This window comes from Salvelinus sp. IW2-2015, linkage group LG20, assembly GCF_002910315.2.
Source record: "Salvelinus sp. IW2-2015 linkage group LG20, ASM291031v2, whole genome shotgun sequence".
In the NCBI taxonomy this organism is placed as follows: Eukaryota; Metazoa; Chordata; class Actinopteri; order Salmoniformes; family Salmonidae; genus Salvelinus; species Salvelinus sp. IW2-2015.
Genome location: NC_036860.1, coordinates 54,206,517 through 54,223,217, shown reverse-complemented (window position 1 = coordinate 54,223,217; position 16,701 = coordinate 54,206,517). Strand labels below are relative to the sequence as shown.

Below are 16,701 nucleotides of genomic sequence, written 5' to 3'. Positions count from 1 at the left end.
GGGTGTTCCCCACTAAGCAGCAACATCACTGTCAACGTTTTATCTTGGATGAGAATGACAACAGTCCTGTGATTCTCCCGCCCTATTCGACCACGGCTCCGTTAATTCTGAGAACATTCCTTATTCTGCTGAAGCGGGATACTTTGTGGCCAAGATCAGGGTTGTAGACGCCGACTCTGGATATAATGCGCTGCTTTCTTATCACATCTCTGAACCAAGGGGACCAATCTATTCAGAATAGGAACCAGCAACGGAGAAATACGGACTAAGAGGACGCATGAGTGACAATGACTTAAAAACTCACCCGTTGGTCATTCTGGTGTCTGATAATGGAGAACCTTCCCTGTCTGCGACTGTGTCTATTGATGTTGTCGTCGTTGAAAGTTCAGGTGACATGCAGACAACTTTCAGACAACTGCCTGTAAAGGAGGAGAGTTTCTCTGATTTAAATCTGTATCTGCTCGTCGCCATTGTGTCAGTATCAGTGATATTTCTACTGAGCCTCATCAGTTTAAAGTTTTAAAATGCCACAGGACAGACGGCAGTTTCAGCAGGTGCAGCGCCCCAATGATCACTACACACCCTGACGGAGCTGGTCTTACTCCAAATCTACTCAGCAGTATGACGTGTGTTTCAGCTCTGACACAATGAAGAGTGACGTAGTAGTTTTCCCCACGCCGTTTCCACCTGCTGATGGTGAGCTGATCAGTATTAATGGAGGAGACACTTTTCAAAGAACAAGAACGCTTCCGAGCTCAGAGAAGGTAAGGAGAACTGTTCATGATATGGGATGTTTTTGTCACGTCTTGATTATTTATTAGCATTATTATCTTGTGTGCACATTTATATTTTTTCAAATTCCCGAGATTTATTGTAATTTACATAGACTTTCCAATTGTATGGGTACGGTTTAGGATAGGTATTTTTTTTTTTAAATTCTCCTCTAAATTGATGCAGAATGTAGCGTTACAATTCAGCACCAGGGACAGCGACATATGGCTCTTGCTTTGATTTATGTCAGTTATTCTTGCTCACGTTTTCTCAATTAGATTGCAGGAAAGTGTTTCATATTCTCCTATATCAGATAATTTGTGGATCTGTCAAATGAGTGTAGTTTTTAATGGTTTATGGTTGACGCAGTAACTGGTCAAGTTATTTAAATGTATATGCACACCACGAAGATTTAGCCATGTGAGTCGACTACTGGTCACAGCTGTTTGTCAGATTTAGGGCTTAGCAATAAATTACATTTGGTTGATCATGCAAAGCGTTGTTCATTGGATGGTCTTTTTTTATATGAACTCTTCTGATAGATACCAACATCTTGAATAAACTTAAGCAATCACATCTGTATTCATTTTAAGAGCAGAGTAAAAGCACTTGGTGTCGCTGTAGACCGTGATTATATTCAGTTGATAACTATATGGATAACCTTCCTCTCCTCACTTCCAACTGAGGAGCAGGTACAGTCAAGCGAGTTTGAGACGAGAACGCACTCGAAATAGGCCTGTATGTAGACACAAACGTTGTATACTAATAGAGAGATTGTTCTTATATAAAAACGTTGCTTAGCAATATTAGAAATCTATCATAAACAACTCACAGAAGAATCAGAAGGTCTGTGTTATAAGGATGGACCATTCCGTGCATTGTGGATATTTTTGGATTCGGATTGTGCTGTTTATTTGCTTATGGGATATATCTTCCGGTCAGATTGTCTATTCTGTTTTAGAGGAGTGAACAAGGGAACCTTTGTTGGGAATATAGCCAAGGATCTCAATCTCAACGTTCAGGAACTGGAGTCACGTATTTCAGATTGTATCCGGATCCAACAAGAAGTATTTTGATGTAAATCCAAGAACTGGGTTCTGTTCGTGAATGAGATAATCGACCGTGAGGAGCTTTGTGAGACCAATGTGAAGTGTTCTTGAATGTGCAGGCCATTGCGCACAATCCTTTAAATGTTTTCGTGTTGAAATAGACATTTTGGATAAAAAATGACAATGTACCTGGAGTCTGTGGCCTGAACTTGGAACTGGAACTGTTTTACTTCTTCATAGTTAAATGACTGCATGCTATATATCTCACCAGTTAAAGAGTTTATGTTTATCATCGTAGACATTGGAAGGTTGTTGCTAGTTTCTGGCATTGAATATGTAACTTGAGCATTGCCATTGACGTCGGGGTCAATTGCAGTCAAGCTTGCAATTAAATCTCTCGCAGGACTATTCTCCTTTAGAAACATGTTTATTGTGGGTTCTGAAAAGTGAGGTGGGTTGTCATTCACATCAGAGATGTCTACTGTTATAACACTGGTACTGGAGCGAGGAGGTGTTCCCTCATCTTTAGCAATGATGGTGACATTGCACTGCGATGCGCTCTCTCTGTCCAGAGGTCGACCCACTACTACAGAATAATAGTTCTTATAAGTAGAGATAAGTTTAAAGGGAACTTCTCCGACTATGGCACACAAAACACGTCCATTTTTACCTCCATCTTTATCTAATGCATTTATAGATGCGACAACAGTGCCAATTGGAGAGTCCTCTTTCACTGCGCCCATGTGTGATGTTACAGCTATCTCAGGGGCATTGTCATTCTCATCAAGCACTTCAACCAAGACTTTACACTGCGTGCTTCGAGGAGGGACGCCTCTGTCCTTAGCCTGTACACGGATCTCAAATGCTGTACTTTCCTCGTAGTCTATTTTGCCTTTAGAGGCGATAACTCCCGACTTCGGATCAATGGAGAATATTTCAGCATGTTTTGCATCTCCCTTTGCCGTTAAGGAATACATTATATCTCCGTTTACACCCTCATCAAAATCAGTCGCATTTAAAATAAGAATTGTCGTTCCACTTGGGACATTCTCAGGAATCTGAACTTTGTAGAGTTGTTTGCTGAAAGATGGGGAATTATCGTTTACATCAATAATGTTGACAATAATCTGTAATGTCCCGGATCTAGGTGGTTTTCCTCCATCAATGGCAGTCAGCACAAGCTTGATAACAGCCTGTTTCTCTCGGTCTAAAGCTTTCCGTAGCACCAACTCAGCAGACACCTGCTCTCCACTGCTCTGTACATCCAGAGAGAAGTGTTCATTTGGGCTCAGCTTGTAGGCTTTCACCAAGTTACTGCCAACATCCATGTCCTGGGCTTCAGGCAGAGAAAATCTCTCTCCTGGAGAGGCATACTCAGTAATATTAAAAATATGAACTGTCTCTCGGAATGATGGTGCATTGTCGTTTATGTCTAAAATATTGATTTCTATGCGGTGGAGATGTGTTGGACCTTTCAAAATGGCTTCAACGTTTACAAAACATTTTACTGAATTCTGACACAGCATCTCCCTGTCGATTATTTCATTGACATACAGAAGCCCAGTCTTCCGGTTTACGTCAAAATACCTCTTATTCGATCCAGTTACAATCTCAACTCCTCTCGATTCCAGATCTTGAACATTTAGATTGAGATCTTTGGCTATATTTCCAACAACTGTGCCTTTATCCACCTCCTCTGACACCATGTAGACGATCTGTCCCGAGGACAATCCACATGAACAAAGCAATACAAAACACTGTATCCAAACATGTATTCTACGGTCACACAAATCCATCGCTGCTCAGTTCCTTGACACTGTAATCCAGATTAATCCCAAACTGATCAAATTGGTAGGCCTAGGAGAAATCCGCGACATTCCACCCAGCCGATTTATCTGTGCTGCAAGGTATTCCAATGTGTTCTTAAACAAAGCCTCACTACTATGCTAGCCTAGATCTACACACCCTGTAGCAAAGGATAGGAGGAGCCCTGGCTTTCTAAATCAGGTGCATTTCTATCGTGGACAACAGCGTCTCCCAGCGTCGAAACACAATAATGGTAACCCATTGCTGAACAGAAAAAATGTAAAAACACTTCAATGTGAAAATAATAGTTACAGCCTGTGGGTCTTTCTATGTCCCTCTGTGTACCCTCTGTGACTTCTAGGAAGATTTGAAATCACTTAAGCCCTAAAAGTCCTTTTCACCATCATTGTAAAGCATTCGTTATTTTGTTGCTTTGACAAAGTCATTTCTGGAGATTATWATTTATTTCATGTGATTAGTGATTCAGTTTAAGGAGAAATAAACCTGACTCTCATTTTAAGGTCAACCCTGTTACGTGAACTGAACTCATATTTTAATATAGTGAAACTACATTTTTTTAACCTTCACACTACCAACATATTTTACATACCAACTGGGGTCATTTTGACCCCAAGAAGAAACAAATAAAAAAAGCAACAATTAGTCAAATATAAACTTAATTATTTTCAAAACATAATTAGATGTGTAAATAAAGTTATCAGAAATAAATAAAAAATAACCAAAACAGACAGATATTTTAGCAAAATTACAGTTAATTTGCATATTTTGCAACACAAAAATATAAATGTTTCATAAAGTGCAGCTTTTTTCCAAAGACCAATAAAATCCATATAAGTACTAAAAAGCTGATTGACCATCATTTGATTGTAGTATCACTTCGTTTTTAGAATTTTTAAGTAAATACTAATTAATGTGGTAAAAATGACTGCCATTTAAAGGTGTGGTACACAAAAATGTGAAATACACTTAATTTTATTGACAAAAAGTGATTCATTAATTGATTCTGAGAGGCAATGACTAAAAATATGGCTTAGTTTCCTTTATCTACTTACCCCACAGCAAGCATTACATTGCTGCTAGCGAAACAATAGGAGTGGTAGGGCCTAAGGCAGTACGCTTAAAAAATAATGCCCAAATACTCAAAGTCACTTCAAACCAAATGTTATAGCAACCCAAATGCCATAAGTTCCACATATATAATATTGTAGGAACACTGATATTTACAGTGCCTTCAGAAAGTATTCAGACCCCTTGACTTTTCCACATTTTGTTTACGTTACAGCCTTATTCTAAAATTGATGAAATAAAAAAATTCCTCAGCAATCTAAGCACAATACCCCATAATGACAAAGCAAAAACAGGTTTTTAGACATTTTTGCAAATGTATTCAAAACAAAAAACAGAAATACCTTATTTACATACGTATTCAGAAACAGGTGCATCCTGTTTCCATTGACCATCCATAAGATGTTTCTACAATTTGATTGGAGTCCACCTGTGGTAAATCCAATTGATTGGACATGATTTAGAAAGGCACACGCCTGTCTATATAAGGTCCCACAGTTGACAGTGCATGTTAGAGCAAAAAACCAAGCCGAGGTCGAAGGAATTGTCCGTAGAGCTCCGAGACAGGATTGCGCCGAGGCACAGATCTGGGGAAGGGTACCAAAACATTTCTGCAGCATTTACTGTCCCCAAGAACACAGTGGCCTCCATCATTCTTAAATGGAACAAGTTTGGAGCCACAAAGACACTTCCTAGAGCTRGCCGCCCGGCCAAAATGAGCAATCGGGGGAGAAGGGCCTTGGTCAGGGAGGTGATCAAGAACCCGATGGTCACTCTGACAAAGCTCCAGATTTCCTCTGTGGAGATGGGAGAACCTTCCAGAAGGACATCTCTGCAGAACTCCAACAATTAGGCCTTTATGGTAGTGGTCAGACGGAAGCCACTCCTCAGTAAAAGGCACATGCATGACAGCCTGCTTGGAGTTTGCCAAAAGGCACCTAAAGACTCTCAGACCATGAGAAACAAGATTGGACTGATAAAGCCAAGATTTAACTATTTGGCATGAATAGTGTCACGTCTGGAGGCAACCTGCCACCATCCCTATGGTGAAGCATGGTCGTGGCAGCATCATGTTGTGTGGATGTTTTTCAGCGGCAGGGACTGAGAGACTAGTCAGGATCGAGGCAAAGAGGAACGGAGCAAAGTACAGAGAGATCATTGATGAAAACCTGCACCAGATCGCTCAGGACCTCAGACTGGGGCGGATGTTCACCTTCCAACAAGACAACGACCCTAAGCACACAGCCAAGACAATGCAGGAGTGGCTTCGGGGCAAATGTCTCTGAATGTCCTTGAGTGGCCCAGCCAGAGCCCGGACTTGAACTCGATCAAACATCTCTGGAGAGACCTGAAAATAGCTGTGCAGCGATGCTCCCCATCCAACCTGACAGAGCTTGAGAAGAGAAGAATGGGAGAAACTCCCCAAATACAGGCGTGCCAAGCTTGTAGCGTCATACCCAAGAAGACTCCAGGCTATGATTTTWAAAAATCCTCTGAGGTCAAAATGACCCCAGTCGGCAGTATGAGGGTTAAATAATATTTTCAAAATAAATATTGAAAATCTAATAGTAAAATCCTAGCGTAAAAGCAGGTGAGCTGATTCTACTATTTTTGGCCATTTTCTGATGTTTTGTGGTGGGAAACTTAGCGGGTGACACGTCAAGCCTGTCACCCACAGCTAGACAAGCTAGAAATGTTTCAACAATATAAATATTTTTGTGAAGCTTGCATTTAATTGCCCCTCCCTGTTCCACACAGCAACCTTCCATTCCCCCTGTCACAGGGGAATTTATGGCTGATTTAAGTTGAAATCGCCAACCATGTTACCTTATTTGGCACTTAGTAGGCACTTACTATCGTCTTTTTTTCCTTCTTTTTTTTAACCTCTTGAGACGGAAAACATGTTTTTATGAAGTTGACCATGTGGTATTTATACCAAAATTTTWAAAATATCTGAAATAAAACGTTTTTACCCCACCAAGTTAGACTACCGAAAAGGAAGTCAATAGTTCCTGATAGCCACTCTGGCACAGGTGGGATTGCAAAAGTTAATATACACGTGCAAAACAAACCACTGTCCAAAATTGGATCATTTGCCCATTAATTAGCAGTAAAGATATGACATACCATTAATCCTTACAGGCAAACTACCTTAGGCGCAATCCATACCTCCAATGTTTAAACGATGAGCACGGTAGTATGCTCTCCATGCCTACATCCATTCTCACTGGTGACCTGTCTGCATATATAGCCTACAAGTTACCAGTGACCCATGACCCGACATACCCATGACCCTCTAATGTACAAAGTGGAAAGTGGAATATACAAAGACAGACAACCACAACACAACAACCACATTGTCTATCGAAATGGAATTTAAACTGTTTCAAAACAACATTTGTAGAAAAATATACAATAGGCTAATATAGAATTAGACATAATAAAGTTATCGGCATACCTTATCTGTGTTGGGAAGCGTTCGTGTCCTTTGAAAAGTGTCTCCTCCATTAATACTGATCAACTCACCATCAGCAGGTGGAAACGGCGTGGGGAAAACTACTACGTCACTCTTCATTGTGTCAGAGCTGAAACACACGTCATACTGCTGAGTAGATTGGAGTAGACCAGCTCCCGTCAGGGTGGGTAGTGATCATTGGGGCGCTGCACCTGCTGAAACTGCCGTCTGTCCTGTGGCATTTTAACAACTATTAAACTGATGAGGCTCAGTAGAAATATCACTGATAATGACACAATGGCTACGAGCAGATACAGATTTAAATCAGAGAAACTCTCCTCCTTTACAGGCAGTTGTTCTGAAAGTTGTCTGTGTGTCACCTGTACTTTCAACGACCACAACATCAACAGACACAGTCGCAGACAGGGAAGGTTCTCCATTATCAGACCACCAGAATGACCAACGGGTGAGTTTTTAGGTCATTGTCACTCATGCGTCTCTTAGTCCGTATTTCTCCGTTGTTGGTTCCTATTCTGAATAGATTGGTCCCCTTTGGTTCAGAGATGTGATAAGAAAGCAGCGCATTATATCCAGAGTCGGCGTCTACAGCCCTGATTTTGGCCACAAAGTATCCCGCTTCAGCAGAATAAGGAATGTTCTCCAGAATTAACGGAGCCGTGGTCAGAATAGGGCGGGAGAATCACAGGACTGTTGTCATTCTCATCCAGGATAAAAACGTTGACAGTGACGTTGCTGCTTAGTGGAGGAACACCAGAGTCTGTGGCCTGAACTTGGAACTGGAACTTTTTCACTTTCTTCATAGTTCACTGAATGCATGCTATATATCTCACCTGTGGCATAATTCACATTGACAGGTGTCTGCGAAGCTGTAGGCCTATTTCTGGGCTCTAGTAAATTATATGTTATCTGAGCGTTTGCTTTTGAATCTGGATCCAGCGCAGTCACAGAAGATATCACAGATCTTGCTGGACTATTTTCTTTTAAGAACACGTTAACAGAGGGTTCTGGAAAGCGTGGCGTATTGTCATTGACATCAGAAACATGGACAGTAATAATGCTAATACTGGACAGAGGAGGGGTCCCTTCATCTCTGGCTATGATTGTGACATTATACTGAGAGTTGATTTCCCTGTCCAGCGTTTCTCCAAGGACCATGGAGTAGTATTTACCCTGAGATGACTCCAATAGAAACGGCGAGACACCAGATATGGTACAATGCACATTCCCGTTTTTACCGCCATCCTTATCAATAATCGTGATTAGCGCAATTGCCGTACCCTTCTTTGCGTCCTCTCTCACATTCTCCAAAAGCGATGAGAGTTTGATGTCCGGGGCATTATCGTTTACGTCAACTACCTCTACCAACACTTTGCAATGTGAGGCCAGAGGTGAGTGGCCTCGGTCCTGGGCTTCTACACGAATCTCATACGCACTGGTCACCTCATAATCTAAAGGTCCCGCTACTGTCATTTCCCCATTGCTCTGATTGATTGCAAATGTACCATAACCCCCCTTTTGTCCTTGTTTGCTGAACAAATACATTATTTCACCGTTCAAGCCTTCATCTAGGTCTGTTGCATTAAGCCTTAGAAAAGCAGTGCCAATTGGCGCAGTCTCTAAGACTTTTGCCTTATACAGGGCTTTGGAAAACACTGGCGCATTATCGTTTGCATCGAGTATGTTGACAATGATTTCTGTACTCCCTGATCTGGGAGGCTTTCCTYCATCAATAGCGGTCAGTGTTAGCTTGATCACAGGCTGTTTCTCTCGGTCTAAAGCTTGATTTAGAATTAACTCTGCTGATGGACCACTATCAGCCTCAGTGTGTATGTCTAGATTGAAAAAGGCATTTGTGGAGAGTTTATATGCGTCAATAGAGTTGCTCCCTACATCCATATCGTCAGCTGTAGACAGAGGAAATCTTGCTCCAGGTGAAGTATGCTCAGAAATACGAATAATCTGGGATTTCACAGGAAATTGTGGTGCGTTGTCGTTTATGTCTAGTATATTTACTTCAACATTGTACATTCGTAAAGGATTATTAACAATAACCTCCAAGCTTTCAGTACAAACAAGGCTGTTGGGACAAAGCTTCTCTCGGTCTATGGCTTCGCTAACGAAGAGAACGCCAGTTTTCAAATTGACCTCAAAATGTTTCTTATATGATCCAGATTCAATCTGAATCCTGCGTGCCTCCAGTTCAATCAGTTTTAGATTTAAATCCTTAGCCAAATTCCCAACAAATGTCCCCGGTTTTACCTCCTCGGAAATAGAATAGGTAATTTGTCTAGAAACAGAATCCCGAAAACAAAGCAACAGCCAAAATATATTCACAATCCAACCCCACTCACGGTTCTCGAGTACAGCCATTGTTAAATAATCCTTTTTAGAATGTAATCCATAGAATGTGACGGAGAACAAAGAGAACCCAAGTAAAGCAATGGATTTTTTTTTTTTTAAAGAAAGAGAAACATAATCCTCATATGTCCGTGCGCCACCTCATTAAGATTTCACTGACAGTCGGCGATAAGTGGGATGTTTGCTATTGTGCCAGGATCTAGGTGGAGTTCAAGAGTAAATTGGTCTTGCTGGTAGACACTGACACCGTGTGAATAAGAACTGGTCCGACATAAGAGCGTACATGCAAGAAAACCGTAAACTCAAAAACTGGCATAGACTAGAAAGGGAAGACAGAAAAGCATTTCTGCACAACAAATCACTGTAAATTCGCATGAAAGGGGAAATGATGAGGTATAATAAACTAATTGGCACATAGCCTAGTGAAAGATAAGTGTCCAGGGCTGAAATAGATTTCTATAACTCTCAGGGAAATATAGGCTACAGTAAAATATGTTATGCAATGATTGTACCCTAACACAATTCACTTGATATTTGAGACGTTCTCACTTTAATGTCCTAAATAAATGTCTAGTGGCTATGAACTGTAAAAAATCTGTGGAAGAGAAAGGGGAAATAAAATATGACTAATGAAAATGAAGAACTCCCCCAGAAAACGTCTTAAATAAAGAAACCACTCTGAGTTACGCGGGAATCGGAATTCAGAACCATAGACAGCTCCTGGTTCCAGAGATCTGTAAATAACGACGAGATGTCTCTGCCCTAACAATGGGAGTCGTTGTCCCAAAGACGGGAAGCCAGACGATAGGCGTAGGTCCAAAATAAGCCCATAGAAACGCATTGGATTTATTTTTGGAAAGACTTTGGCGAGAGTGAAACCTCTCGCTTCGCCTCTTCCTCTCTGCTGATACACAGTCAGATTGTGGTTAAACCAGGACACAGGAGCGGCGCTCAGAGGCCAGATAAGTAAATGATCGCGCCAYAGGACAAGCACACAGTTCTACATGGAGAATATTCCCCCATTCAATAGAAACAACACCGCAAACAGCAATGTAAGCACACATAGCCATCATTAATCCCGTATTGCGTTATATAGTTTATACATGCAATGTTAATACTGTAGTCGCACAAACATGCAGACACAGGATAGAGCGCACAGGATAAAAACACACGCACGGGTTTTTCCTCATACTAACCTTTAATTACTCAGTAAAATTCATCAATCATAGGACATCTCTTTCAAATCTAGAATTCTCACATAGGAACGAACATAATGTAACATGGTCACTGTCGAAGTATCACCAAGGTAGCCAACTCCTAATTATTGTTTATGTTTTCACTTAACTCCTTCCTTTTGCTAGTCAGATTTGTTCTAAATATCTACCATGAGGATGGGCTTCCTCTCTAGTCTGAGGAGCATATTTCGCTCTATGAGTGTTTCTTGAGTCTCTTTTCTGAAAGGTTCAAGTCAGTATGATGATGTACTGTAGTGATGATCAGATTATCAGTAGTGTTCAGATTTTCCTCAGGGCAGACTATACCCAGGCTGCTGCCTGCTCACTTTATGTAGGCCAGGCATCAGCCAGAGCCTCATCAGCAGAAGATAAAGAGAGAGGAAGARGGAGAGAGAGAGAGAGGGTGGGAGAGAGCTGAGCCATAGACCCAGAGAGGGCAGCATTCAGATAAAACAGAGAGCTGAGACACAGACACAGTAAAAGTCTCCCCATCAGCTATACAATGGAATGAATAAGCAATGGTGCACTGTAAGAGCTTAGGGGTATATTTAAGCAATATGGCCAGAGGAGGTGTGGTATATGGCCAATAAGGCACCTCGGGTTTGTGATATATGGCCAATATACCACAGGTAAGGGCTGTTCTTATGCACAACGCTACGTGGAGTGCCTGGACACAGCCCTTAGCCGTGGTATATTGGCCATATATCACAAACCCGAGATGCCTTATTGCTATTATAAACTGGTTACCAACGTAATTAGAGCAGTAAAAATAAATGTTTTGTCATACCCATGATATACGGTCTGTCAGCTAATACCATCGCTGTCAGCTAATCAGCATTCAGGGCTCGAACCACCCAGTTTATAATTACACTTAGTGCAACATGCACAAGACTCCAGTGGAGGCTCCTCAGAGGAGGAAGGGGAGGACCATTCCAGGGCTGGCRTTATGGGTGGGTCTTAGAGGGCCTGTCCCGCCCTACCGTACCTACTTGCCCATCCAAATAAAACATTGAAATGTTGATAATTTATTTGACCGAAACAGCGCTCCTCTTTCTCAGTCCGTGTAGCCATGTATCTGATGCTGTCTGGACCAAAAGAGTATGGCATGTTATACTATTTCTGGTCAGACAGCATCAGATATATGGGCTACATATAGTAAAACAGAGGGGGCGCTGTTTCGCTCACTCGGATGCTTTATCCGGTGATAAAGTTTCAGCAGCAAGGAAGGACTCACTCTCGCCAGAATTTGTCCAGAATAAGCCCAATATGTTTCTATGCGCATAATATGCAGACCTAAGCATGTCGTCTGCCTTCACACCTTTTGGACAACGACTCCAATTGTTAGGGTGAAGACATTGTCATTGTCATTATATACAGATCTCTGCTTTTAGCCTCTTGGGAATTGGAAAGGAAAGTTGGCGAGTGCACGCACCGTGCACTGTTAGRGTTCTGGCTTCCCCTAAAGCAGTGGTTCCCAAACTTTTTATCGTCCCATACCCCTTCAAACATTCAACCTCCAGCTGCGTACCCCCTCTAGCTCCAGGGTCAGCGCACTCTTAAATGTTTTGTTTTTTTGCCATCATTGTAAGCCTGCCACACACACTATACGATACATTTATTAAACATAAGAATGAGTGTGAGTTTTTGTCACAACCCGGCTCGTGGGAAGTGACAAAGTGCTCTTATAGTACCAGGGTACAAATAATAATATAATAATAATCAATCATTTTGCTCTATTTAGCCATCTTACATATAAAACTTTATTTGTTTTCGAAAATTGCGAATAACTCTCCACAGGTTAATGAGAAGGGTGTGCTTGAAAGGATGCACATAACTCTGCAATGTTGGGTTGTATTGGAGAGAGTCTCAGTCTTAAATCATTTTCCACACAAAGTCTGTGCCTGTATTTAGTTTTCATGCAAGTGAGGGCCGAGAATCCACTCTCACATAGGTACGTGGTTGCAAAGGGCATCAGTGTCTTAACAGCGCGATTTGCCAAGGCAAAACTCTGAGCGCAGCCCAATCCAGAAATCTGGCAGTGGCTTCTGATTAAATTAAATTTTCACAGAACTGCTGGTTGCAATTTCAATGAGGCTCTCTTGTTCAGATATCGGTAAGTGGAATGGAGGCAGGGCATGAAAGGGATAACGAATCCAGTTGTTTGTGCCATTCGTTTCAGGAAAGTACCTGCGTAATTCCGCACCCAACTTGCTCAGGTGCTTCACTAAATCACATTTGACATTGTCCATAAGCTTGAGTTCATTTGCACACAAAAATCATACAATGATGGAAAGACCTGTGTGTTGTCCTTGTTAATGCAGACTGAGAAGAGTTCCAATATCTTAATCATTGCCTCAAATTTGTCCCACACATTGAATATGGTTGAGGAGAGTCACTGTAATCCTAGATTTCGATCATTCAAGCGAGAAAAAACATCACCCAGATAGGCCAATCGTGTGAGAAACTCGTCATCATGCAAGCGGTCAGACAAGTGAAAATTATGGTCAGTAAAGAAAACTTTAAGCACATCTCTCAATTTAAAAAAATGTGTCAATACTTTGTCCCTTGATAACCAGYGCTCTTCTGTATGTTGTAAAATTGTTACATGTTCACTGCCCTTATCATTGCATAGTGCAGAAAATACACAAGAGTTCAGGGGCCTTGCTTTAACAAAGTTAACCATTTTCACTGTAGTGTCCACGTTGTCAGGCTGTCAGGCATTCCTTTGGCAGCAAGAGCCTCTAGGTGGATGCTGCAGTGTACCCAAGTGGCGTTGGGAGCAACTGCTTGCATGCGCATTACCACTCCACTATGTTTCCCTGTCATGGCTTTTGCGCCATCAGTACAGATACCGACACATCTTGACCACCAAAGTCCATTTGATGTCACAAAGCTGTCCAATACTTTAAAAATATCCTCTCCTGTTGTCCTGGTTTCCAGAAGAGGATGTCTTCCTTAATTGACCCCCCATAAACGTAACGGACAGACACCAGGAGCTGTGCCAGGCCCGCCACGTCCGTTGACTCATCCAGCTGTAACTCATAGAATTCACTGGCTTTTATGCAAAGCAGTAATTGTTTCAAAACATCTCCTGCCATGTCACTGATGTGTCATGAAAACGTGTTGTTTGATGAAGGCATTGTCTGTAGTTTTTTGGCATTTTCCCTCAGCATTGTCCCAGCCATATCCACGGCAGCTGGAAGAATTAAATCCTCCACAATAGTATGGGGCTTGCCTGTCCTAGCCACTCGGTAGCTCACCATATAAGACGCTTCTAGCCCCTTCTTATTAATTGTATCTGTTGCTTTTATACTTGTCTTACGACTCAAAAGTCGTCTTAATTGTCGCTCAAAAACTCCTGTGGCTTATTTTTCAAATTGGCATGTTTTGTTTCTAAATGTCTGCGCAAGAGTGAAGGTTTCATCGAGTTGTCAGATAGTACTTCTGCACATATAACACACTGTGGCTGAGGAAAGGCAATACTCCCAATATAAGTGAACTCCAAATCATATTTGCGCCTCTTCGATGGTCCAACGTCCCAGTCTGTTGTTCGGTGCTTTCCCGGGTAAGGGGGCAGTAGCTCTTAGGCTGCATCAGATTCACAACAGTCAGTGTCCATGCTAGCTGGGCTAACAACAAATGTAGAATTACTGATCCTAGCATTGGATGTGCTCGTGGAAGCAGAACAACTTGTGTCGTCGACAGGTGCAGTACTGCTGGAAGTAGCAGYACTTTGAACTATTTATCTATTTTCGAGCAAACGGAATGAGCAGCAACTACATTTGGCTACATACGGACCGTAAGTGGAATTCCCACGAGAGAGTAATGATTAATGTGATTGGATGATAATTATTTGACTAGGCTACCTGTATTTGACATTGTGTTATTATTTTGCTAAACACGAGATGGTAAAAAAAAAAAAATGGCAGTGAAACGAGGCTACTCAAGCGAGAAAAAAAMCTCATTTATTGTGAATTACATTTACATTACATTATTGTGAATTACATTTTTATTTGTCGTACCCACGATTACATTTTTATTTGTCGTACCCACGATGGCATTGCATGTACCCTTGGGGTTATGCGTACCTCAGTTTTGGAATACCTGCCTTAAAGTAAATGGATGTTTAGCCCACATTATATAATTACTCCTATCTAAATAAAATCATTCAAAATACTTCACCAGAGAGCATGACTTGGTCACATAAGGATCATTATCTTCTTTTCTTCTAAATAGCTGTGTATTGTTTCACATCACAAGTGCCTATTTGGAAATCCCGTCATTTGGTTACATAGATTTCTGTTAATGCATGTATTAATTAAATGAATTTACCTGGCTTACTGCGTGCAAATGTAGGAAAGTGCCCATTTGGCAATGTCTGTTTTCTGGTTGTCTTAACTCACCACGTCCACCACTAATTTCTCAGTAATTTTTTGTTCACCTCACACGTTGTAAACAAAGTCTGCTTTTTTTTTACATCCATTGCAAATGATAGTTCCTCAGTATTTGAAAATCTTTCCAACACTCTCGGCCTCGATAATGATCAAGCCTTTGTGTGAAAGAGCAAAATATTATGATCTGATGATCCCATATATCCAGTGGAAACAGCTGTCTGTCCTGAGCTCACTGGTGTGGGAAACTCTGAGGGCCCCAATTAGGCTAGTTGATACAATGTTGTAAGTTAGCTAGCAACAGCTTCTGGCCAGACCCAGTTGATGATTTGACACAATGTTGCACTTCACTAGCAATTGCTCAATTTAAAGGGAGGCAGGAAGGTGGAGTAGAGAGATTAATGTGATTGAAAGAACCAGAATTTTCATCAAGATATTTTCTAAAGTTTTTATTTGTCGGTTTTAGGCCTATGTATTTTATTTAGTTGGCCATGGAAGTTATAGGCCTACTGCTGCATTGGCCTATAGGCGATCTCTGAGTTCTATGCACTCATTTCTTTAGCCGCCAATGGACCGCAGTGTACCAATATGTGTCCAAATGGCAGAGGCTTATTATTTTACTTCAGATGTGTATGATTAACCACATGACAATGACTTTGACAAACTAAACTGTTATTATTGAAATTAAACTTTTCCACGAAAATGCGCATTTAAAAATAATCATATCTGTCACGCAGATCAGTAGAAATGGTAGTATAAATTGTAAGCTTCCCCAAACTTGAAACTCACAAGCTGCCTATGGTCTTTACTATAACACAAAATAAAATAAATTGTGAACACTCATGCGCAAGCACAAATAGGAGGTCCCGTGAAAAAATGTGCCCGCCTATGGATATCAAAGGCCAATCCAACTGATTCGTTCTGGCGCCGGCCCTGGACCATCCTACTCAGTGAATTTCATATAAATAGTCAAACATTAGAAACATTATCCTTTTTAGATATAATGAATCTAATACTCAAAGCATAAGCTACAGTTAGCTAGCACTGCGGTGCATAATGTGTGGTGAGTAGTTGACTCAAAGAGAGAGAAACACAATAGTTGAACAGTTTTGAACAAATACAATTCTTAAGAAGTAGCAGAGAGAGAGCTAGCTATATTTTCTAGTATTTTTTTTCTTCTGAGAGGAATGATATTTATGTTAGTCAGCTGGCTAAGGCTATCCAACACTGCAACTCTTCCAAGTCAAGGTAAGCTCTTGGTCTTGTTAATTTTTTGCCACCGGGGCCCACTGGTATAACTGCTAAACTGATTACTGCACTGTATTGTGTGATTGTACACATGGATTGCATTGAGGGTTTACTCACGCATTAGTTCTAGTTTGTTGATTATGACGTTAATATGGTGACAACGATGTAGGCTGTGTAGTGGTTAGTGGTTATGGGATGAAGGTTTGGCTTGTAGAGAGTTTTTTGCCTGGTGACAGACAGCTGTTGTGTTGTACTCTGAAGTCCACATGCGAAGGGAAAAG

The 16,701-nt window shown here is 41.2% G+C and overlaps 1 protein-coding gene and 1 pseudogene across 1 annotated transcript; one reads left to right on the top strand and one right to left on the bottom strand.

Annotated features, from left to right (window-relative positions):
* LOC139029541 (protocadherin gamma-A3-like) overlaps positions 1-1,328 on the top strand; it is a 7,704-nt pseudogene extending 6,376 nt beyond the window's left edge.
* A 114-nt stretch (positions 1,329-1,442) lies between these two features.
* Positions 1,443-3,748, bottom strand: LOC139022505 (protocadherin-10-like). Its single transcript, XM_070449754.1, has 2 exons — positions 2,010-3,748; positions 1,443-1,452 (listed from the first exon to the last, which is right to left on the bottom strand). The coding sequence occupies exons 1-2, from the start codon at positions 3,614-3,616 to the stop codon at positions 1,443-1,445; spliced, it is 1,617 nt and encodes a 538-aa protein (XP_070305855.1). The 5' UTR covers positions 3,617-3,748.
* Between the last annotated feature and the right edge of the window lie 12,953 nt (positions 3,749-16,701).

What these genes read in the sequence shown, in the direction of transcription:
- LOC139022505 (XM_070449754.1), bottom strand. Translation starts at nt 3,616, where the DNA reads ATGGATTTGTGTGACCGTAGAATACATGTTTGGATACAGTGTTTTGTA.